The sequence below is a fragment of the Silurus aristotelis genome, assembly GCF_946808225.1.
Source record: "Silurus aristotelis genome assembly, chromosome: 5".
Lineage (NCBI taxonomy): Eukaryota > Metazoa > Chordata > Actinopteri > Siluriformes > Siluridae > Silurus > Silurus aristotelis.
Window position 1 is genome coordinate 30606185 of NC_139578.1, and position 25079 is coordinate 30631263.

General features: G+C 40.5%; 2 protein-coding genes and 1 long non-coding RNA gene across 4 annotated transcripts in view; 1 reads left to right on the forward strand and 2 right to left on the reverse strand.

Moving 5' to 3' along the window:
- The window catches only part of LOC310726770 (Fc receptor-like protein 5), a 314771-nt gene that overhangs the window by 78399 nt on the left and 211293 nt on the right, over positions 1–25079 (forward strand). The window lies entirely within an intron of this gene.
- Positions 246–21389, reverse strand: shrprbck1r (sharpin and rbck1 related). The gene is made up of 14 exons (XM_083542735.1): positions 20775–21389; positions 15609–15783; positions 14307–14390; positions 13557–13698; positions 12412–12502; positions 11382–11664; positions 11169–11284; positions 10008–10181; positions 5618–5778; positions 4020–4131; positions 3707–3886; positions 3431–3529; positions 2152–2295; positions 246–813 (listed from the first exon to the last, which is right to left on the reverse strand). The coding sequence occupies exons 1-14, from the start codon at positions 21072–21074 to the stop codon at positions 733–735; spliced, it is 2142 nt and encodes a 713-aa protein (XP_083398861.1). The 5' UTR covers positions 21075–21389; the 3' UTR covers positions 246–732.
- LOC310726933 lies at positions 7730–9353 on the reverse strand. The gene is made up of 2 exons (XR_014533883.1): positions 8509–9353; positions 7730–8477 (listed from the first exon to the last, which is right to left on the reverse strand). It is a non-coding gene; the product is annotated as an uncharacterized lncRNA (long non-coding RNA).

The window sequence follows — 25079 nt, forward strand, 5'->3', positions numbered from 1 at the left end:
AACGATAGTCAATTTTCACAGCCTACTTTGCTCATATTGACCAAGGGTGCCAATATTATTGGAGGGAAATGTACATCACAAGCATAAAACACAGTCAGAGAAATAATCACACCATCTGACCAAGCAGAATCTAGAATTGAACAGTGTGATTACGTACCTGTGGCATAAGCCATTAGCAAAGCTGCCTTTTTAACAGAAATACATAAAAAAAAAAAAGGAAAATGAGCGGCTGACGATTTTATGTAAAATTGTTTATTTGTTTGTTTTCATATCAGTGTGAAACAATAAATTACATAAAGCTCATTGTTTTCATTCTAGAATCTAAACCATACCTCCAACATAAAGGCACTGAACAGTCACTCTCAGTAGAGTAACGATCATGACCGTGGCTATTGTTCTGAACGTCATGCTTCGTTTCAACAGTTAAAACTCTAAGACAATAAAACGTTAAAATAGATTTCTAGTATGTTTTTGGTTAAAAATGTTAAACACACACGAGTTACAATGGATCTATACAAATCCATGAGAAAACAGTAGCACCCTGGGTTTCTAAAATGAGGCACTTGTGTATAATAATGGGTTTACTGGTGTTATATTGCTGGGGGTAAGACATCAAAAGTGCATTTTGTCCAGTATTAACTTCGATATGAATTTAATAAGTTAAAGCTATTCTGCTTTGGTTTTTGCTTTCAGTCTTTTCACGGTTATTGGTTTTTTTAATCCAGATTTCTCTCAGTGGCAGTTCTGACATTTTGGGTGGCATCTCTGTTTATTTACGTTACAGCGGCAGCCTCCACTCGTGTCTCCAGGACCCTGGGGAGAAAAAGAGACAACATAAGTAGAACTTAGTGACGGTTCGAATCTTTGTCTCAATTTTCCAATTGGCACAGAACTATTTTGTTCCGCGTACGGTCCCGATTTCAGTTCATCGAAATGAGAAATGAGTAGCATCAAAAGAAAGCTTATTTATTGGTTGTTGTTTCCTCTGTTGTCAAAAAAAAGGGCGGAGTTGAAGACATGCGTCACCAGATTAAGCCAATGGGGGGAAAAAAAGGAATGCAGTGACGTTGATTTATACGTCGATCTACATTTATATATATATATATATATATATATATACATACATACACAGACACACAGACACACAGACACACACACACACACACACACGCACACACACACACACACATTTTAACAGCAATAATTTGAATAACACGCGATTATTGCAGCATGCATTTCTGTTTGACCATATTTATTAAAAATCTTTATTTTGTAACTTCCAGAGAGTCGACAAATGTTTTTCCACATAACACAGATACAAACTTAAATTGCGGCATTTTTGTTGATCGTACAGATAAAAGCAATATGTCATTCGAATCTGTAAAGGGTCTAATTTCATCTGTATACAACTATACTTTATGTATTCTTATACAAGAAAACAGACAGGGGGGGGGGGGGGGGCGGGCGCTCTCTGCCATCTCTCTTCACAAACGCACAAATAAAACAACCTGAATCTCAGTGAATACTCGCCTCACAGAGGCATATTATATTTATTTATATAAAGTTAGAAGAGGTGTAGTTTATCCGGTATCACCTTGTTAACCGTCAAATATTGGTCACTTTCTAAATAATGAAAGTATAGCGCATCTATTAATAATTATATATAAATACATCATTTTTTTTTTTTTATATATAATATAATATATATTATAAATCGGGACTCGTATCCGATGTACACTTTTTGTAAACAGATGTGTCACATCGTTTACTTTTTTGCCAGTGCACGGATGCTACTCAGTGAATCTTCCCATCACCATTGAAACACCTTTCCAGGAAATTGTAGTTATAATGACCTCATCCCTACTGAAAACTTTCATGATGACCAGGAACACTGACTAAAGCATGAAACCTGAAACACCTCTCCAGGAATTCGGAGTTATTATAATAATGGCAAAGGGAATAAATCAATGCGATGTTCAGTAAGTACCTATCTATGTAACTGGTTAGATGTCTGAGAACCTGCAGCAGGAAGCTGTTATTTGGATTGACTTTAGCTTTACTGCTGAAATCTAGATTGAGGTGTTGTTCGTGGACATTGCTACAGATCATGTGGACACACAAATGAGTAAAGTAGTGTTGTGGTTTCTGTACCGCAGGGCCCCAGCGTGGTCCTCTGGTGACCCAGCAGATCTCTGTGTGACACACGGTGCAGCGCAGCCAATCGCAGCCTTCTTTCTTCTGTACGATGATTCCACACTGGGGACAGTGCATTGCCTCGCCGGATCGCACCAGGGTCTGGAACAAAGAAAACCAATCCATTTAATGTGAAAACAACCTGCTTTTCTTTTTTCCCTGCGAGACTGCGCATTTATTCTGATTTGTAAAAACATGAACCCTGCAAAAAAAAAAACCCACATTAATCCACACCATTTAGATAGCCACCTTTATGAACCATTACAAGCTGTCACATCAGTACATGTAAAGTGATTTATAAGCAGCAGCATCTTTATATACGCTTCACTATTCAACACATGCGCTGTAATTGCTACTGTAGCTGAGGAAAATAAATGACGTTCTAATTAACCGTAGAAGTGAATTAAAATTATATAGGATGCTTTTTTGCTAGCGGAAGCTCTGACAGTAGTTATTAAAGGTTATGACCCTCATTAAAGGCTACTAATCATCTGCATCTGTGTTAAATACATAAAGGAGAAACACTCTTCTGGGAAGATGTTCCATTAGATTTTATGGAGGTTTGTGCTCATTCAGCTACAAGGGTGTTAGTAAAGTCAGGTACTTATGTAGGTGAGGTGAGGTGAGAAGGCCTAGCCCATTAGGGGGCGCCACAGCGGATCATCCGCAAGTTTGATTTGGCACATGTTTTTACGCCGGATGCCCTTCCTAACGCAACCCTCCCCATTTATCCTGGCTTGGGACCGGCACTAAGGCTTGTGCAACCCTAATAGCTGGGGTTGGTTCCCTGACCAGGGATCGAACCCGGGCCGCAGCGGTGAGAGCGCCGCATCCTAACCACTAGACCACCAGGGACCCTGCACTCAGCATTCATATTCATCCCAAAAGGTTTTTAATAGGTTTGGATCTCTATAGCAAAAGATCTCCAACCCATGGAAAGCAGATCTTCATAGAGCTGGCTTTGTGCACAGGGGCATCGTCATGCTGGAACAGGTTTGGGTCCACGTCCTGTACAATCGTGTGCCTGCAATTTTGTGTTAACAGCTTGCAGAAGAACCACATATGGATGGAAAAGTCAGGTGTCCCAATACTTTTCCGCATATAATGTACATTTATCAGCAAGGCAGATATCGTTAGCCAAACCCCAATGAAATATAAGCGATTGTTGAGTGTCGGGTTTATGTTTACAGGCCCAGAAAAAATAAAAATAAATAAATAAATAAATACTGTATGCAACCTTTAGGAGGTCTCTCGTTCTCCGTGCTGCAATGTCATTGATGGCACGAGCAGCAAGATCGTCCTGGTACTGTTTACAGTTCATCCCTTCATGAATTGCCTGAGTAAAAGAGAGAGAGCATACATACATTTCGTGAATAATTTTCTTGTATCATAAAAATGATTCAGGCCAAAAACTGTCAAACGGACAAGTTAACATCCCCTTCAGCTATACATGTAGTGTGCTTGGTTCCATGTTTGGAAGCTTCTAGCAGCTGTGTATATCTGGGTGTGTTACCTTGCAGAGCAGGCAGTTGTGCTTGTTGCAGACGGGGCAATGGAAGGTGTTGACCGTGTCCTCGTATACGCACCAGCCCAGACAATCGGTGGTGGCGCAATGATAACTGCCCTCACATCGGGACTCTGCTACTGAGAGCCCCCGCTGCAGCCATCGCTCATACTCCTCACCGGAAACCAGCTAATACACACATTATTTACACATACAATCATTTTAATGCAAATAATCATTTATTATAGAGTTAAAATATAGAACGTGTGCAAAAACTGTAAAACTGTATATTTTTGTTGAACTGAATGAAAAAAATTCTTACAGCACGGATCTCTCTCTCCAGCAGTGTACAGTCGCATGCATAAGCCTCATCTCTGTAGGGACACGCCACCTGAGGGTCCTCTGAAAGCAGGATCACTGAACGCAAACATTCCCTAAACACACAGATTTGCCTTTGCCAGTGTTCATGTGCATAAAAGATACAGAATAATTGACTTACAAATTATCTTAACACCTTTTATCAGTCATCCTTAAATTGCCAATAAATCCTCTACCAAAGTCCCTGTTAACCGTCTATATCTATTAATCTATCAATCACACAAAGACCATCCTTCAGTCATCCATCAGTAAAATCATGACCATCCTTTCAGGCAAACACCAATAAAAAAAAAAAGAAGAATCCACCTGTGATCCATGAATCACCCACAGACCACAATCATCCACTGGCAATCCCAGTCAACCAGTCAATCAGACAACCGCCAAACACTCACACACTGTCCTTCTGCCATCCACAAATCACCTACACACTGTCATCAACCAACAAAACCCATTCACTATCGCCTCAGTCATCCACCAAGAACCTACACATGATCCTCCGGTCATCCAATCATTGTCCACCTATCATCATTATTCTGTTATCCTCCAAAACCCACTGACAATCCTCCAGTCACCAACCAAAACCTACTAAACATCCAACTGTTTTCCACAAATCAACAGATTTGTCAAGTTTTGGGGGATAACAGAAGGATGGTCAATCTTTCAGTCAGCCCCTTAAAACCCACTGACCATCCTCTAGTCATCCCCCAAAACCCACCATAAATTTTTCAGTCAGACTCCAGGCAACCCTCTAGTCCCCAACAAAACCCACTGACCATCCTCCTGTTATCCCACAAAACCAGACAAAACACCAGTCAGACCCCGAAACCCATGGACCCTCCCCTCCTGTATCCCCCAAAATCCAGCAATCCCCCAGTCAGCCCATTTAACAAATTAGCAACCCTCCAGTCACCTCCCCAAACCCACTGACTATCCCCCTCCTTTTGCCCCCAAACCCAATGACCAGCCTACTGTAATCCCAAAAACCCAGTGACCTTCCTCCCGCATAAATTCCTTCCCCTATAATTTGGCAATCATCATCAACCCCACTCAAAACCTACTGACCATCCTCCTGTTATCCCCCAAAACCAACTGATTATCCTCCTGTTATCCCCAAAACCCAGTGACTATCCTCCTGTTATCCCCAAAACCTGACAATCCTCATCAACCCCACTCAAAACCTACTGACCAGCCTCCTGTTATCCCCCAAAACCAACTGATTATCCTCCTGTTATCCCCAAAACCCATTGACCATCCTCCTGTTATCCCTAAAACCTGACAATCCTCATCAACCCCACTTAAAACCTACTGACCAGCCTCCTGTTATCCCCCAAAACCAACTGAGCATCCTCCTGTTTTTCCCCAAAACCTGACAATCCTCCATTCACCCCAAAAACCAACTGACCATCCTCTGGTTATCTCCCAAAACCCAACAATTCTCCAGTCAGCCCCCTCAAAACCCACTGACACTCCTCCAACTACCCACCTCAACTACTTATCAACTATTACCCATTTCTGCATCCTTCTTTGTCTTTGTTGTCTTACCTGCAAAAGCAGTGGAGACATTCGCGCAGTAGGACTCCCTCTCCTGACTGAAGCTGTAAATAACAAATCTTGCATTCAACGTTCTCTGCATTTGGCACCAGCTCCTGACCATCCACCTCCACCAGCCGGGCATAGTTCTCTCTGCGCTCTGCTTCCTGTGCCTACAACACAATCAAATCCACACATACATGTCACAGTGCTTTATTCCAATTATACCATTGCTCTTGCTTAAAAAAATTGGAAGCCCCTGCAACAGAAATCAAGAATTTTTGAAAAAATTTACTAAACTAGCCATTTTTAAAGTCTTGAATGACTTTATTGAATGTTCCGATAAAAAGGTCATACATTTTAATCCCAGAAAGACCAAGTTGCTGCTCCTGGGCCCTTGAGCAAGTTGCATAATTTAGATAATTATAAGTTTCTCTGGATAAGGGTATCTGCCAAATACCATCAATGTGAACAAGGTACAATGAACGACTTCCTATTTCAATATTTAATTTATTTAGTAGAGACGATCATTTTTTTCAGGAGCACTGGTACAACCAATACAGGGCAGCAAAACAATAGGATACAAGTTTAACCCATACAATGTATATTTACATCAAATCCATTACTTTAGTCACATTTTTATTTCATATTGAGACATCCAGATATAAAGCAGAACACCTCCATCCCTGAAGAAACTGCATAGGTTCATGACTGCATAGTTGTCCTGTAATTACTCTACCCTTCCTGAGCTTGACCAAGTTGGTCTAAGTAGTTACAGTGTGCAGGACTGAGAGAGAAGAAACCCGTTTTATGTCACACTTTACTGTACTGGATAATGAATCATCCTGCATCCTCCATGAATACTTATCCCTGCTTATGTTAGAAATGTATTACTTAGAATAATAAATTGCTTTGTGCCCATAAATTCATAGAGTTTTCACAGTCATTATTAAATGGCATTAGCCTAAATGGCTTTATAGACAGCATCAGAAAAATCTCTGTATGCTAGAATTATTGGCCAAGATCTAATACCATCAAGCTAAACCCCAGTTAGACGTTAAAGCGATCTAGAAGAATTAGTTTTTGCCGAGAATGGTATCTGATCTGATGATAAGTGGAAAGTGATAGTTCAGTGGTTAAGATGGAACAAATTTGATTTGATCAGAAGGTTGTGAGGTCAAATCCCAGGACCACTAAGCTAAAACAGATGGTCTCCTCAGCAACGCCCTTAAACGTCAACTGTTTAAATGTATAAATGAAAACTAAGTTGCCCTGGACAACAGAGTCTGGCAAAAGCTGTAAATGGGCACCTAAACCATATACACCCTGGTACTGACGAGTCGATCGTCAACAAGTAGTTGTTCAGGGTTTTTGGTGCATGTTTCAGGTTTGCCCAAGTTTAATAGTTTGTAAGTTGGATTCATAATAAAAGTTCTAACAGGGAAACATATGCTCATACCCTTAACACCATGTTGTTACAATCTCAGATTTGCCTGGACTTTCCGAAGTCCTGCAGACTGCAGCTTTGAATTAATGTGTTCATTTAGTCATTTTAAATCAGTGTTAATGTTTCTAAATGCACACTGGTGGATGCGCCACCTTAACAAATATTCTCCAAAATCGCCATTTTATAACGAGACACCGTCCCACTGTAGTCGGATCACCAGAAAGCACAAACCCTTGTACCCGACCTTCCGTAACCCAGTATCCCAGAGTCCTAACCGTTGAGCCACCACTTCTCTGTAATATTTTTAAAAATACATACATGCTGCCAGTGTAACCAAAAGTGCTTCGAGAACTACAACTGCTTTAACGGATCACCAAAAGTCCCAGAACTGCTTATAACATACAAGAACCATCGAGTGCCCATAAGCATTAAACATACATTCCTTGTTCTGCCAGTTGAGCGTTTCAATCCATAAATAGTACAATCGATGAGATTGGCATGCACAAAGTGTTAACACAGAACGAGCGCAATAATCATTCAGTCTTTGGTGTGTTTTTTTGTTGTTTTTTTCTCTCAGCTGATTTTCTCATTATTGTGGTGTCTTGGTTTTGATCCTGTGTGTTTTAAAAAAAAAAAAAAAAAAAAGGTCTCAAATAGAAGATATTCAAGTGTTAATGTTTGTATGTGTGTGTCAGTAGTCCTGGTCGAGGTTGTATTGTAGTGAGTTGCTGGCCCTCAGCTCCTCCCTCCTCCCTTTCTCCTTTAAAAAAAGAAAAGCAGAAAAAGGAGAAGAGCATGAGACCCGAGAGCCAATCATATTTTCTGCTGTGATGCATTTATAAGGAACTTTTATAAACTAACTGTTGAAACCAAAAACTTGTGGAGATCCCACTTACTAGCTGAGCCTGTATACAAAAAATTACAATTTACCTACATTTTTTCTCCTTTTTTTTTTTTTTTTTTAATTATATGCCATGAGCTACCTCCCTTTCTTCTTTCATACAGGCTTTGGTGTCTCTCCAAAACAGACTTAGACTCTGATATGAGACATGGCCTAAAGTTGTTTATTTTTTAATAATTATTTTTTATTTTTTAATATATTTTATAAACATCGTCTGAGATGGGTGTATGACCCAGACGCTGATGTGTACATGACCCCGTCCTGACCTCAGACATCAAACTGCACTGCACTGCTGTAGCACTTGGTTTGTCTTTTGCACCACCACGCTACTTATGCCTTATACCTCATTCTCTCCCCTGCCTCTTTACACATTATTGCAGGGGTCTCCAAACACCCGGACCACGGACTGGTACCAAGCCATGGATCATTTGAAACCTGACCAGAAAAAACTGAAAAATACAACATTTTGTATTTAAAAATACAAAAAAATATTGTATTTCCATTTTTTTTTTCACTTTTGCAGTCTGCAGAACTTTTTATATTGAAAAAAATTACCATTTCTGCCTATGGCAATTTTCCCACATTTTTTTTTTTTCTTGAGGCGCCGTTAAGATTCCTCTGATTCGACATTATAGTGAGTTGAGTTATATTTTGATTATCTATGTAATTAGTAAATGAATAATTAAGTCATATACTATGTATAATAGTAATATAATATGCATGGACAATTTTATCTCTTTCACTGTGAAGCTCTTTTGCACTGAGCTTTTCTTTTACCTACACGTTTTACATAATATACCAACGCAGACAGACAGACAGACACACACACAGGTAGTTCCCGATACGATATTTTCAAGCTACATTGGGTCCATCGTAAATTGAGACAAGGCCCAGCCTACACAGGAGTCTTAAAGAATGGTGACCGGTATGGGGTAGTAAACTGTAATGTGCTACAAATGTGAGAAATAACAGTACATTATTTAGCAAAACAGAGCTATTTATAGTACCAAACTCTATAAACTCTAAAGTATATATGCATATGGCAGAAGGCGCACAAAATAGCGCCAGTTCGTGGCCAGAGGACGACGCACACGCTGTTACATTTGCACATTTGATCTGCAAAATGCAACCATACCTGTGCAATGAAAATAAAGCTGTATCTATCTGTGCATCTCATCGTTTCTATTCGTCCAATCATTTGCACTGAGTTGGTCTCTTACCTACCCTGTTTTTTAATTTTAATTTTTTTACAAAGTATACTATGTCAGAGCGCAGGGTCGGCCATGATACAGCACCTCTGGAGCACTGAGCGTTAAGGGCCTTGCTTAAGTGCCCAAGTGTGGCAGTTTGGCAACACTGGGGGTTGAACCCCTGACTTTCTGATAACCCAGAGCCTTCACACACACTTATATATATATATATATGAGAGAGAGAGAGATGGATGGATGGATGGATGGATGGATGGATGGATGGATGGATGGATGGATGGATGGATGGATGGATGGATGGATGGATGGATGGATGGATGGATGGATGGATGGATGGATGGATGGATGGATGGATGGATGGATGGATGGATGGATGGATGGATGGATGGATGGATGGATGGATGGATGGATGGATGGATTATTTGCACTTCTGGTGGCTATAGATTTGCATTTCCGGTTAGCCACATTCATCTTAAAAGTCAATGGTAAAACTAAAGAACGACACTTCAGATGAGAAACAAAAGCTAAACCTGCAAATCTCCCCCTTTTGTCCAATCAAATAAAATCTAAAAACATCTCCATGCCATAAGGCTGCATTCTCCCGGTACTGAATGACACCTGCATGCGTGTTGTGTGACAGAGTGATTTATAATGTCTGCCTGTGTGTTGTGAGACAGTATCATAATAGAAATATACAGACAATGCCAAACTCATCTCCTGTAATTAATATAATACATTTTACGTTTGCTTTTTTGTTGTTGCACATTGTTGTTGAGTCAGCAGGTGTGTACGTGTAATTGAGTGTGTATTTGAGTGGTGTGTGAGAGTGTGTATGAGATGTCTGACCTGCTGGTACTGCCTGACGGCTTCTTTTTCCTGCTGGATGCGTCGCAGTTCCAGTGTGTCGGGTCTGTAGCTTCCAGGCACGGTGTAACTCTCGGGTCTGTCCGCGCTGCACATCTCACAGCCGGGACGCGTCGGCTTGTTGATGTACGTGCAGGAACGACACGCCCAGCCCAGCTACACACACACACACACACACACACCCACACCATCACAAACATATGTATGGATTAACCGTATATTCCCAGAGCACTTAATGCTAAAACACATAGAGCGTAATAACACACTATTACATTGTTATATATTTTTAACAGTGCTGTTGGGTTCTGGATTCTGATTGGTCAGAAGGTGTTGATCCATTTTCTCTTGCACCTGCTAAGGCAGTAGGAATTTGCAAAGCATATTTGAGTTCACAGCATATTCACAGGGTTAGAATCATGCTTTTAAATCAAACTGTATTATTCTTAAGTGGTGCCTCAGTGATTATGGATCAGAATACGGTGAGCTCAAATCCTAATTATTTCTAGAGTGCTTTTAAAAATGGACATTGGTCTCAAAGCAGCCTAGGAAACAAGGCACAAGGAAAACTCCCTGAGATGGTATAAAGAAACCTTAAGAGGAACCAGACTTAAAAGGGAACACATCCTTATCTGGGTGGCACCAAAACATCCATTCATTATAGTCCATCCTTATCGAGGTGTGCTGTTCACATCTTTTTGCACCAAATTACAAACGTTATCGATAATCAGTAAAAATGTAAACGATACACATCCCTAGATATGTGACAAAAATTGTGTCAAAGCTTTTTATCAGGATGAAGGAAAGCCGTTCCCTTCAATTGTATTTCCATGCCTCACCACTAGAGGGCCTTTCACATATTTTTTTTTTTTTTTACTCGTCTTCATATATGATTTTATGAAGAACAGCACAATTTTGTGAAGATTTATTTCTTGTATCACACTGCAGGGGCTGTTCCAGGGTTTCATTGCAGGCAAATAATCCAGTCATTGTTATAACTGCCATTTTTAATCCAGGGTAAAGCATTTTCTTGAAAAGCAAATGAATTAGCATGCCTGGGTTTTTGTTTTGACGGTGCTAATCGGCTTAAGTATAATAATAATCTGTCATTTTACATCATATTTTGTGTGTGTGTTGTGTGTGTACCTGTGTGTTCGTTCGGCTGGGTGAGAGGACTTCGTTTAGCTGCGGCATCTCCATGTTAATCAGGTCACGGATTTCCCCCAAGCCCAATCTCTCCATCCCTGCCAAACTATGACTGCCTGAAAGGTCAGAGATAAAGACATTGAACAGGATATCTAATATGAGGGCTTAGGAAATATACTGAATATGAACGAGTTTCCTCACACACACACACACCGGTGTTGTTGGGTTGCGGATGCAGTCTGGTGGGCAGCGTGCTGTAGGCCCTCAGCGCTCCCTCGGGCCCGTTGCTGACGGACTGCGTCCCCCCAGACCAAGAAGCAGGGACTGGGGGGAAGTTTTCATGGTCGTGTCGCCTCTGTCGGGACACCAGGTAGAGGAAGGCGGTGTCTCCGTCCTGCTCCACGCCGTAGGACGCCAGAGAGCGAGAGTCGGTGCATAGACACTTACCGAGGACCCAGCGCTGGACGTCTGGGTGGAAACCGTACTGCACAAACACCTACATTAGATATAAAAAGATCGAATGTAATTTAATTGCGTATAAAGTAGATCTGTGCCACAAATCAGTTTTGGCCTAATTGTGGTCAACACATTTCTAGGCTTCAACTCGTGTTTAAAAGTTCAAATTTGGCCTCATTTGCATGATCATTTCATCAGCATTACTTACATTTATGGCATTTGGCAGGTGCCCTTATCCACAATCCTCTCATTCATACAACTCAGCACTTAAGGGTTAAGGGCCTGGGGATTTGAACTCACAACCTTTCAGTCATAAGTCCAAAGCTACCCCTTCCGATTTCAGGGCCTTGCTCAAGGGCCCAACAATAGCAACTTGTTAATTGATTATGTTTTTGTGATCAATGGACATGAATTCAATTATTGATTTGTAATAAATATATATATATATATATATATATATATATATATATATATATATATATATATATATTATTTATTAATAATCAATAATTGAATTCATGTCCATAAATCAAAAATTAAACCCTAATAGTTTACCCCTAATGAGTGGGCCAGTGGCGGAGAAACTCCCCGAGAGTTCATGAAGGACGAAACCTTAAAAGGAACCAGACTCAGGAAGGAACTCATCCTCATCTGGGTAACACTGGATGACCATTATATATAATGACCATTATTATAGTTAAGAATATTTGATGGACACTTGAATGCAAAGACCCACAGAACATGGTACAGAAGAAAGTTCTTTCTTTGTGACAAAGTCCACGCTCACCTGCTGTTTTAGGGCAGCCACCGTGGTGTGGGGGAAGACTTTAACCGTGACGCAACAGGAAGAAGAAGCGTCCTCCAACACCACTGACAGACTAATGGACAAACAGAAAGAGAATGGACATAGTCGCAGGCTTTTCAGATCATGGCGAGTACTACTGCTGTTACTATTTTCAATGCAATTATCCATCTCGATTATTTACTATGATTTACTTACACAAATAAATAATAAATCAAGCAATTTACCCATTCACCAACAATGGAAAGTTGGAATGCTTCGGAAATCAAATAAAATGCGAAGAATTCCAATCTCCTTTGTGTTATAAAGAAATGCATGCAGAAAGTATAAAAGTTATCGAAACATTTGTCCGTAGTCTCAAACAGAAGTCCTATTTATTCAACACAAGAGAACAAATGATTTCATGAGTAACACTTTGTATATAATAGTATATAATGTGTGTACAGTTCCAGGCAAAAGTTTGGAAGATTCCTGCAGTTTCTTGCAACAAATTTTGTAACATAACAGCATGAAGATTCCCTCTGCCCAAACATCTAGAAATATCCAGACTCAATTTCCACTGAAGAAGAACAGCGTCACACTGACTCTTCCTTCCTCCACACATTCAGCTGAAACACCATGTCTTTTGTAAAACTCTCTGAAGATGTTCTTCACTAGTTGGAGGTTTCTGGTTCCTCTCAGAGCAGTTTAATAGGATTTAGGTGCAGTGACTGAGCAGGTCGTTCCATGAGAGACATCACAGTTTGCTCTCTAAATAACACCTACAGGGTTCAGACGTACGATTCGTCTCGTCGTCTCGTTGTCCAGTGTCCTTCCCTGCTCCAAAACAACCACAAACCATTCAACGTTCACCTCCATGTGTGAGTGTGCGGGTGAGGGAGTCTGATCACATCTTCTCTCCTGGTCTACATTTTACACACGTTTTTCTGATGGAGACACAAATGTCCTGTTTGGACTCCACACCTTTACCATCCACTTATTCACTGTCCGGTGTGTGTTTTTGCCTTTTACTGAGTTTATATACACAAAAGGAACATGGTGTGTTTTAAAACCCGTAAAAGACGTGCCGTTCTCACACTTTTCACAGCCACTGTATGAAAAAGGGCGTGTGGATATTTGCTGCTTTGTACCTGATCTCCTTGTTGGTGTAGTGTTTGTGATGTGGCTTTATGCACAGCGGTGTGTGCTGGCGAGCGAGAGACTCCGCACACACAGACGCAGCCTGGACATCTCCGGCCTCAATAGCCTGAACCAGCTCCATACACAACTCCTCTACAGGGAGAGAGAGGGAGAGAGAGAGAGAGAGAGAGAGAGAGAGAGAGAGAGAGGGAGGGAGAGAGAGATGTGAGTGAAACATTTTAGAAGAGTGCGAGGATATAGAAATAGAAAAGGGAAGCGAAAAAGAAGAAAGAGATGAGACAAGACAAGAAGTGAAGAAATAAATAAAGGAAACAGGAGAGAAAATAACAGGAGAAAGAGATTAAGAGGAAGAAGAAAAGTGTGTGTGTGTGTGTGTGTGTGTGTGTGTGTGTGTGTGTGTGTCTCAGAGTGCACAGTCATGCAAAACCCAGTGGAAAGTGGGAAAGGGGTCAAACTAAGATGCGTTTGCGGACTGTATGTTCAAGAAATCACGACATTGTGCACATAAAAACTAGACGTTAATGGAACTTGATTGGAAGCTTTTGGGCGATTTAGACCTGTACATCTGGCCTGCTGTTAGAATAAATGTATGCAGCGTGCTGAAAACATTTCTCTGAAAACAGCCCATGTGGGAGAGAGTTCTTATGCAGATGTGGGATTTTTACATCTACACAATGCACAATTGAGACTTTTGTGCTTTGTTGGGAAACGGCGAGGGAGGAGAAGACGTGAGGACGTACCCGTGCTGGACAACGAGGCGGGCAACTGGACAACCAAGGGCTGGGGCTGCAGCTGTCCATCATTTGCAGGACAATCAGTGGCCACTGAGGGGGAGGAGTCACACAGAGTCAGTCTACATGAGCAAGAGGACATCCTAATTAATGGCAAAGCTAAATATTATACACACATACACAGAATTACTTCAAAAATAAAACTGTCTAAAAGTGCACTCTTCATCAACTGAACACCATTTAGCCCCAGACTTTGTAAATTTCTAAATTCTCTGAGGCAATGAATTGTTAAATGTCAACAATTTGTGTGTAAAACTTTGAGATCGACACCGGTAGAACTATTGGCTATCGGCAAAAGTCCATACGGATTGTCTTTTAGCTTTCGAGCCGTTGTTATTACGATAGCGGCCTCTAGAGGCAAATAACTGCCGCCACGTGCTGTTTGTTTTTACAAGTGAGGCTGCGTGCTGCACGGAGAGTGCTATATTTATCATTTATAATTGATTAATTGTATAATTATATTTATAAAGTAATATATTCATATTTATTTTATTTAGGACAATTTCATGTTTCAATCCTTTTTTATTTTTTAGAATTAAATTCAGTACTATTTTACAGGGAGTTTTTTTTTTTTATCCATTCATTCATTCATTTTCTCCTGCTTATTCGTAATTCGGGTCGCGGGGGCAGCAGTCTAAGCAGACCCCCGCCTCCGAATGCTGCCCAATCCTCACAGCACCGTCCCTTACAGTCCCTCCTGCAGGTGGTGAGCCCACGGGAAGTTTTTTTATCCAGTATAAATAAATTTATCCAGTTAATTAATCGGTTATCAGACGGTAAAATCCACTATCGCTCGACCTCTAGTAAAAATAAAACCATATGATAATGAAAACTGTTCCTCCACAAAAAAGAAACCTTTACTTCAAATTAAAACACATTATTTATTATTTTTCAAATGCTGCTTAGAATGTGTGTACAGTAGCCCAAACCTAGCCCTAAACCTAGCCCTAAACCGAATACTAAACCTAGACTGTGAGTGGAAATAACCTGGATCTCACATAATCTGAGCTCTTTTTACACAATCGAAGTAAAAGTGCCAAACTTCAGCATATATTTCATTTAACTTTAACTTGTATGGAGTGTGTTTGACTAACGCAGCTCAAGACTGCTGTAATAAACACAACACTTGCAGAAGATAATGAGTTTATAAGAACAATGTGTGTAGTCTAGGTCTGGCTACCTCATATCGAATTTTAAACATAACAAGCAGAGGACAATCATCAGACAATGAGAGGAGACGGGGTATCTGACCTCGATGGACCTCACGGAGGGATGACAAAACCACGGTGGCCCAGGCCTGCGCTTCCTGTTCGCTCCGGAAGTTAAAGGTGATGCGGTCGTGAGGGGGCGTGGCCAGGATCAGCTCGTGACTTTTTGGTGTCTTGACTTCGTAGCGCACCGTCCTGAGATCGAACTCAGCGATGGACTAATGAGTGGAGAAAAAAAGGCAATCAGGAATCAGGTTTAGTTACTGAGCATCAGGATCACGACTATGCAGGATCACAACTACTCACGATCACCACTACAACTATTCGAGATCACAACTACTTAGAGGATCACCACTAAAGATCACGACTATGCAGGATCACAACTACTCACGATCACCACTACAACTATTCGAGATCACAACTACTTAGAGGATCACCACTAAAGATCACGACTATGCAGGATCACAACTACTCACGATCACCACTACAACTATTCGAGATCACAACTACTTAGAGGATCACCACTAAAGATCATGACTATGCAGAATCACGACTGCACAGGATCACCTATACTCAAGTCCAGGATCATGACTACGCAGGATCACAACTACTCACGATCACCATTACAACTATTTAAGATCACAACTACTCAGAGGATCACCACTAAAGATCACGACTATGCAGGATCACGAATGCACAGGATCACCTCTACTCAAGTTAATGATTGCTCAGGATCACGACCGCTCAAGATCACCACTAAAGTTCATGACTACGCAGTATTAAGACTGCACAGGATCACGTCTACTCTAGTTCAGGATCACGACTCTTTAGGATCAGGACCACACTGGATCACTGATAAAGATCATGACCCCTCGGGATCCCGACTGAGGTTTTATTAAATAGACATTTATTAAACATTTCTGGGAGGAGTCTCAAATATCACGGCTAATAAAAAGCGAGAAAGAAAGAGATGGTGAGCAAATGACTGTTTCTCACAGATGATTGGAACATTGCACTAATGTGTCGTGGATGTTCACAGCTTTAAAGTGGAATTACACACTGCAGACCACGGCATACTTTGCATGGTAACCACATCACCCTGGCATTGTGCGTCTTATTTCTTACACAAAGGCTGCATTCTATTCTATCCAAGACATTTTTTTCAATGAAAGCTGCATCCTGTTCTCTTTGAACATCTGTTCTGTTTATCAGCGAAACCTACATTTGTGTTCAAAGAGCCGTTCTAATAAATCTGAACAGACTGTTCACCATGTGCGATGGAGTATCGTTCTGTACTATGAAATCCTGTAGCCTGATGGTATTCATCAAGGGCTACTGCAAAAAAAATTAAAATTCCTTGGTGTTTACCTGGAAGAGAACCTCATTCGGTCCATCAGCACCAAGTTTCATAGCCAAGGAAATGAAGCAGAAGGCTTAGAAAAGTTTGTCTCGAACCCCCGACTGCATTCCTAAAACTGAGAGCATCCTGAGCAGCTGTGTCACTGCCTGCTATGCAAAAAAATGTAAATTGTGAGGAACACTGAGAAGATCATCAGGGTCTCTTTTCCCTTTATATTGAAACATTCTGACACATCGCCTATGCCACCACGAATTGTGGAGAACCAAAAACGCCCATCAGACACGCTCTTCATCCTCGTTCCATTTGGAAAAATGTTCTGCTGTGTAAGAATGCAGTCACACAAGACCTGCTGCATATGTGGGAAGCAACCGGATATAACAACGTGATACAATCTGGTCGTTTACATTCACGGCATTTGGCAGACGCACTTATCTAGAGCGACTTATAATCGAGCGGTTGAGGATTAAGGGCCTTGTTTAAGGGCCCAGCAGGTTGGTGGTGCTGGAATTTGAACATCTGATCCATCATCATGGTCATATCGCAAACCAGGCGGTTTCGTATGTGGAGTTAATTTTATTCCTAATTTTAAAGCTGTGTTGTATAAATGCTGCTGCAGATGCCACGATAATCATTGCCTTCCTCGCCTTGTATCTTCTCAGGTTGGTCACGCTGCAATGCGGCGATCTTTTACCGGTCAAACGTCTTCACGTCATAAATTCACGAGTCAAATGCAAACTGCTTCGCGACGAGCGTGCGTTTCAGGTGACAATAAACGGAAGTCAGGGGGGCTAAAACGGTAGTTTGTTTGTTTGTTAACAAGTTGGGACCATGTGAAAAGCGCTTGATGTGATAAGACAACGTTTTTTGGTGGGGGTTTTAAGACCAAACCCAGTAAACACAATAATAAAGCATTTTATGTCTAGTAAAGCGCGAGTTCAGAATACATCCCACGTAATAAAACGCTTAATGCGATAAAGACCAGGGTTTCTGCAGGGTTCAAACAAATAAAAGTTAGATTTAAGATGTTTTAAGAGCATAAAGAAGGAAATATAAGACACATATACGTTGAGAGCAACTGGCCTTAACCAAACAATAATCTTTTTTTTTATCGCTAAACTTCACCTCACACCAATAAAAGGAAGCTGATTGGCTTTTGGTCTCATTTGTCTCGACTACAACAGCACGGAAACTAAACAACAGCATTCTAACGTGCAGTGCGAGAGTTTTAATGTGTTAGCATACGTTACATAGCCATCAGAAAACCAAGACCTGTTTACAATGAAAGCTGTCAAATTTTTATTTTTTTTATTTCAGACCCCACGGAGACCCCGAAAACAGGATTTATAAAAGACCAAACTCTAACAAACTGCTTGTTGGTACATGCTAAATTATTAGTGCGCTTACAGAGTTTGGCCGTTTAAAAAAAAACGCTGTCTCATCGCATATTTTAAGATTCCCACAGTAGCGTGACCGCAACCTGGGGTTGTGCGATACTGACCAAAAAAAATCCTCTCTCAATATTTTTTAGGATAATTTTATCAATAATGGTATTTAGACTATATATCGCTGAGTGTATTATTGTGCTGGTACCTTGAGGCTCACCAGGGACACCTGACTCCCAAAAATGTTTGATATTCTTCATATTCTTTGTGGTGGTCAGTTGACAGCTGCTTTTTTGAAGTGTGTTCATCGAAATTTAAGTCAAAATCTTACATTGAATCAAGCAATCAGAATAATAAACTGACTGTTATCCAGCAAATGAAATCATTATTTTTATATTATAAAATACATTCTTTATTTATATTTTGGGAGAATAAAAAGGCACTTTTTCTGTAAAATTGACTATTTCTAGGGTTAGAATTTTATTCGACTGAATGCGCTGTGCTCTAAATAAGCACGAGTGGAACCTACTAAACTTTATCGCTTAATGTATGCGTGCACTCTGTAGGTGTGTTTTGTTTGGGTTTTGTGATTATACTTGATAATCAAATCGCACATCGTTCGAACAATAATTACAATATTATCGTAGACGATATAGAGTCTGATGACTCATCATAACCAGAGGCTTTTATATATATATATAAAATAGGCTTAATTGTACACGATTTAGTCTTTAAATGCGCCCGATGTTCTGTTATGTATTTACATGTACATTATGAAACAAATACAATGCAAATACAGACAGAATTATCAGGCATGCTTTTTTATCCTTATAGAAAAGTTTAATCTGGGTATGAATGAGAGTTCAGAATTCAAACCTCACGGGTAAACAAAGCCCACATTCACACACAGAGCACAGGTATTTGTGCTGTGAAATTGAACTTTGTGTGAACTAATTGGTTGTGTTAAATGTCATGAACTCGGTAGTGTTGCTATAATATGGTCAGTCTTGTTAAACATAAAATAATCTTCTTTGTAATAAATGTAATATACTCTATTGTTTAAATGTGATCTTATGGATTGTATTGAATGTAATCAACGCTGCTATTTTAAATGTGATCTACCCTGTTGTGTTAAATGTGATCTAATCTGCTGTGTAAATGTGATCCACTCTGCTGTGTTGAATGTGATTGAATTGTTGTGATAAATGTGATCCAGCTGTGTAAATTGATCCACTCAACTGTGTTAAATGCAAACTACTCTGCTATTCTAAATGTGATCCACCCTGCTGTGTAAAAGCAATCTACCCTGCTGTGTAAACTCGATCTACACTGCTGTGTTAAATGGGATACACTCTGCTGTGTTGAATGTGATCGAATTAGTTGTGTTAAATGTGATCCTCCCTGCTGTGTAAATGCGATCTACCCGGTTGTGTAAATGTGATCCACTCAACTGTGTAACTGTGATCCATTTCGCTGTTGGGTAAATGTGATCTACCCGGTTGTGTAAATGTGATCCACTCAACTGTGTTAAATGCGATCCACCCTGCTGTGTAAATGCGATCCACCCTGCTGTGTAAATGTGATCTACCCTGTTGTGTTAAATGTGATCTAATCTGCTGTGTAAATGTGATCCACTCTGCTGTGTTGAATGTGATTGAATTGTTGTGATAAATGTGATCCAGCTGTGTAAATTGATCCACTCAACTGTGTTAAATGCGATCCACCATGCTGTGTAAATGTGATCTACCCTGCTGTGTAAATGCGATCTACCCGGTTGTGTAAATGTGATCCACTCAACTGTGTAACTGTGATCCATTTCGCTGTGTAACTGTGATCCACGCTGTTGTGTAAATGTGATCCACCCTGCTGTGTAAATGTGATCCACTCTGCTGTGTAAATGCGATCCACCCTGCTGTGTAAATGTGATCCACGCTGTTGGGTAAATGTGATCCACTCTGCTGTGTAAATGTGATCCACCCTTCTGTGTAAAATGTGATCCACCCCTCTGTGTAAATGTGATCCACCCTGCTGTGTTAAATGTGATCCACTCTGTTGTGTAAATGTGATCCACCCTGCTGTGTTAAATGTGATCCACTCTGCTGTGTAAATGTGATCCACTCTGCTGTGTTAAATGCGATCCACCCTGCTTGGTTAAATGTGATCCATTCTGCTGTGTTAAATGTGATCCACTCTGCTGTGTAAATGCGATCTCATAATTCTCGAAATGCAAAACTTTATACGTGTTTACAGCCCGTGAGACAAACAGTGGATCTCCTCGTGGATTTCTCGCGGCTCCCTGTCCTGCTCTATCGATCCGAAACTTTCAGCCTCGATTTGTAAACAATAACAACGCGATCACGTGAAAGCCCGGGCGGAAACGGACCTGTTTTAATCTCTTTAAAGGTTGTTGGAGATATTTTTTGGGGGGATATTGAACCGGTTCGAGTTGAGGAAGGATCTGGTTTACCGCGTTCGTTCCGCCGCTGTGCCTCAGGGCCAGCCGGAAATCCCCCGCCTTGGCGGTGTCCATGCTGAGCTGAAGCCGAAGAAAGTCATCTCCAAAGCCGGGCACACACAGCGGCCGGATCCCGGAGTGACTCGTCGACACTTTGACCGACATCAGGACGGTGCTGCATCCTGCCCCCGAGGCCTCAAGGCCGGGCAGAGCGGAGCAGGAGGAGGTAGGGTTGGTGGTGGTGGTGGAGAAGGAAGAGAAGGAGGAAGGTGGAGCAGGGGGCGGCTGCGGAGCTCCGGAGCTCTGCGACATTCCGCCGTCACCGTCGGTACCTTCGCATTTCCCCTTTTCCTCAACCGCCGATTTTTGTGCTGCTGCTACATGACGTACCTACAAACTTGTATCGCATTGTTTCAGATACTTTCCCACAGAGCAGGAGGCGCAAATATATATATAAAAAAATAAAGATCCGGTTTCGCGACAACTTGGTTACGATGATCATGTGCTTCAAAATGTATCATTACAAACACACCAACCCTGTGATCCGCCCGCCCTGCGCATGCGCAATGTAACATAATAGCTGTTAGGGGATTTCTGAAGTCAGCACTAGTGTCATGAAGATCGGTTCATTCTAGTGACTCGGTTCTTTGAATCTCGTTCAGCAAAATAAACGAGTCATTTGGTGAGTCATTTGGTTGCTTTGATCAGAAATTAGATTAAATGCAAATTTTTTTAATGAGCAGATCCCCAACACGTCTACATACACCAACTTGGTTCCAATAATAAAAATATGAAAATATTTCCTTTGTCACGTGACTCCCATTATTATTGTAACAATAATTTCAAGGTTCAGACAAAACACACTTGATCTATTGCATTGTTGGAGTCACGTGATAAAAACTGGACTAGACAACTCATGAGGGAAAGTACTCGATTCTGTTTCCTGTACATAACTTATGTAAATTTTTGTCACTTTGTTCATGCACGGAAAGTAAAAAATTGAACTAATTGCTTTTTGAGACGACTCGTTCTTCTGAGCCACATTAAAGACTCTTTCAAAATGAACGATTCGTTAATGAACGACTCGTCACTAGTCAGCACTTTTACTCCAGACCAAAATCCAATACAAGTGTGCGAGAGTTTTTTCTTTCACGGGGTCAGCATGGCGGTCTCAGAATCGCTGATTTATGTTTTGAATGTATTTTTGTCCATGTATATGTATTCTATTATTCCCAATAGTCCATTTACTTTATTTCTGTTCGAGTGCGTTGCTACAGTTTCTATCCAATCAGATTTCATTCGTCATGTCACGTGTTGCCGTAAGTCCTTGGTTGCTTTAAATTCGTTTTGCTTAAAGCTGTTGCTTCCACCAATCAGACTGAGATCCGGCCACTCTGAGGCCTGCTAGAAGGCGCCCAGTTATCTTGACATTTTTTGAGTCCTTTCATGGACTAGTCGGAGATCGCAACCCGCATCTGTTGCAAACTGCACAAGCTCATATACATTCATGCGGATTCAATAGCTGTTTTTTTTTTTCATTCCACAATGGCTGACAGGGGAGAAGAAATGGATTTGGTTGCCAAAACATTTTAGAACTGTGAAACCATGAACCATTTATACTTTTGCGTTTTCTTTCCTGTATAATATACACCGAAACGCAAAATTTGCCTTCATTTCAAACCCCCCAGGAAAAGCGTAATGCGCGAAACAAATTTGCACAGAAAACCCCGGGGGATTTTCTGAGGTGAATGTCGATTTTTTTTTGCTGGAGATGATGTATGCAGAAGGTGCTGTTGTGGCTACAGTGAAAGGAGACGTGTTAAATTGTGTGCATTGGGTTTCATGCTTTAGTGATGACTTTTATTCGCACTGTATGAGATTCCTGTTTCTCTGTGATATTGATGGTTTCTATAGACGCGGCGTCATAATTATGGTATTAAGAGGTGGATCGGTCCAGGCAGGACCCCACTGAAGGCTTGTATGTGAAATGTAGGGCCCGAAAACAAGATGGAATCAATGTCTTGGTGGTGTGTGTTGTATTTTGGTAACAGCACGAAAAAAATAAACCCACACACCCTTCCTTCTTTTAGCCCATTTATCTATTCTAATGAAGCTTATCATGTCACTGAGTGCTAAAATGCTAAACTATGCTGGACTCGTTCGTCCTGAAGACCTCCACATGGCAGAAAACCCACCAACTCCCACATAATACGTCACAGTGCTTGAGGCTCCTTTTATTTAACAAACACATTCTTATATTTGTATCATATGCATTGGATTTACAGTATGTACTACAGAAAAAAACAATTTTCGTCAGGTAAAAGCATCAACCATGGGAAAGAGACTAAATATAGCCTGACCACCGAGTAGATCTCATGTCGCCGCCGTTTCTTTCTCAGTACTACAGTCTTTGGAGTCACCATAACTCACAATTTAGGCCTATGAACATCTCAGACATGCAGAGTGTTGGCTTTATTTTGTTCTCATCATTGAGCCATAGATTTCATAGAAACTATTAAACGTCTTGATGCAGCAGTTGCACAGCAAACAGGGAGAAGGATCATAAACACACATCTCCTGGTGATATAGGAGAGTTTTATGAAGTATAAATTCTAGTACATGGCTCAAGGTCTATCTGTAGACCTACATTCAGGTTCGGGTAGAATCTTTTCAATAAATGCATCCTTATATTTGTTCAATAAGTCACAGAATAAGAATATTAACAATATAAAAGACTTATTAGAAAAGGTTATTGTAGCATTATGAGGTGTTTACAGGGCAGTAGATGATGGTTTCTTTATCAAATGTAATAGAAACATGAACAAAACAAGAACATACCACAACAACGGCAATGACTGTAAACACAGAAAGCAGAACGTAACCAGGAGCGCTTTTTATGTGCATCATGAAACGTGTGTTATGACTGAGGCATGCGACCTGCTCATGTGACGTACCAGGCGTAACGGTCCGTGTCGGCCATTTTTTAGCCTAGAAAAACAAGACACCACGTTTAAAGTCCATTGTATATGGGTGAATGGAATCTATACAATATTTAATCACTACAGTCGTGTTTGTTAGTATTGGAACACTAAAAGACATCCAAATTCATATTAAAAAAACCACAAGATATCACATTGCTAGCATTCCTGTACTATTTCTATTTATTGTTTTCTCGCTAAACACACTGCTTTTACATTTTGCAGAATTCTGTATTCACCATCACACCCTAAAACCCTGCAACTGATCCGTTACCATAACAACGGAGTCCTCGCCAACCAGCGATTGCGCAATCCTCGCGATCCTTTACAATTACGTACGTTTGAATCTATTGTTGTTAATGTTGAAGTGAAAGAACGAGCTGGTATGTATTTCATCACATTTTATGCCTGGTGTTTTAATTCATCTAAGGATTGAGTGGATCAGCTACTGTATGTTGGCTATGTTGGTGTTCTTGGGGTTTAAAACACATTATACACTATATTTTTACATGCCGACTTGGTTTGTAGGTGTTAAGTTTATGAAAAGTTTGTGAGACACAGGATTGGGTGTGGTAGCTTAGTGGTTACGCCATTGGATTTTGGATCTGATGGTTGTGATTCCAAATCTCAGACACAACAAGCTGGCGGTCCTACACAAACACCTTCAAAGATAAATCACTCTGGATAATGTTGCCTGCCAAGTGCAATAAAAGTAAATGTATGTGATAGTGTATACATGGAACAGATAAGGTTCAACTTCTGATCAGTAATCCAGAACCTCAACCAGTTTCATTTTCGTTTTTAATATCCACAGCACCAATGTTGGCTGAAGATTTCTAAATGCTTGACACTCTGTTCCATGTCAGTGTTATTGGTATCTATTCATAAAGCTAATGTTAGACAAAAATAAAAAATCAAGGTGTGGCTGTATGTTTTATTGAACTTGACCTTGGAAAATTTTGAGATTCAGACTATAGGAATAAACATATGTGTGTGTAGATTTATATACTCACATGTATATAGTCAAAGCTATAAAGTAATAAAATCATATTATATTATTTATTTTGGGTGGAAAAAACACACACACACTCATCATAATTGTAATATATCATTGCAAAAATAATGTGATGTATATAAACAGGACCAACAGGACTTGATGTGATGGGTCTCACACACACACTACAGCTGTAGAACCAAATATACACCATAAGAACCATTTCTAAGCATGGAAGTATTCATATTTACGTTATATTTCACATATAACTAGACATTTATAACCGTCTAAAGATAATTAAAGATAATTTCATGTTGTACGATTGTTTTTCTTGATGATGTTTTT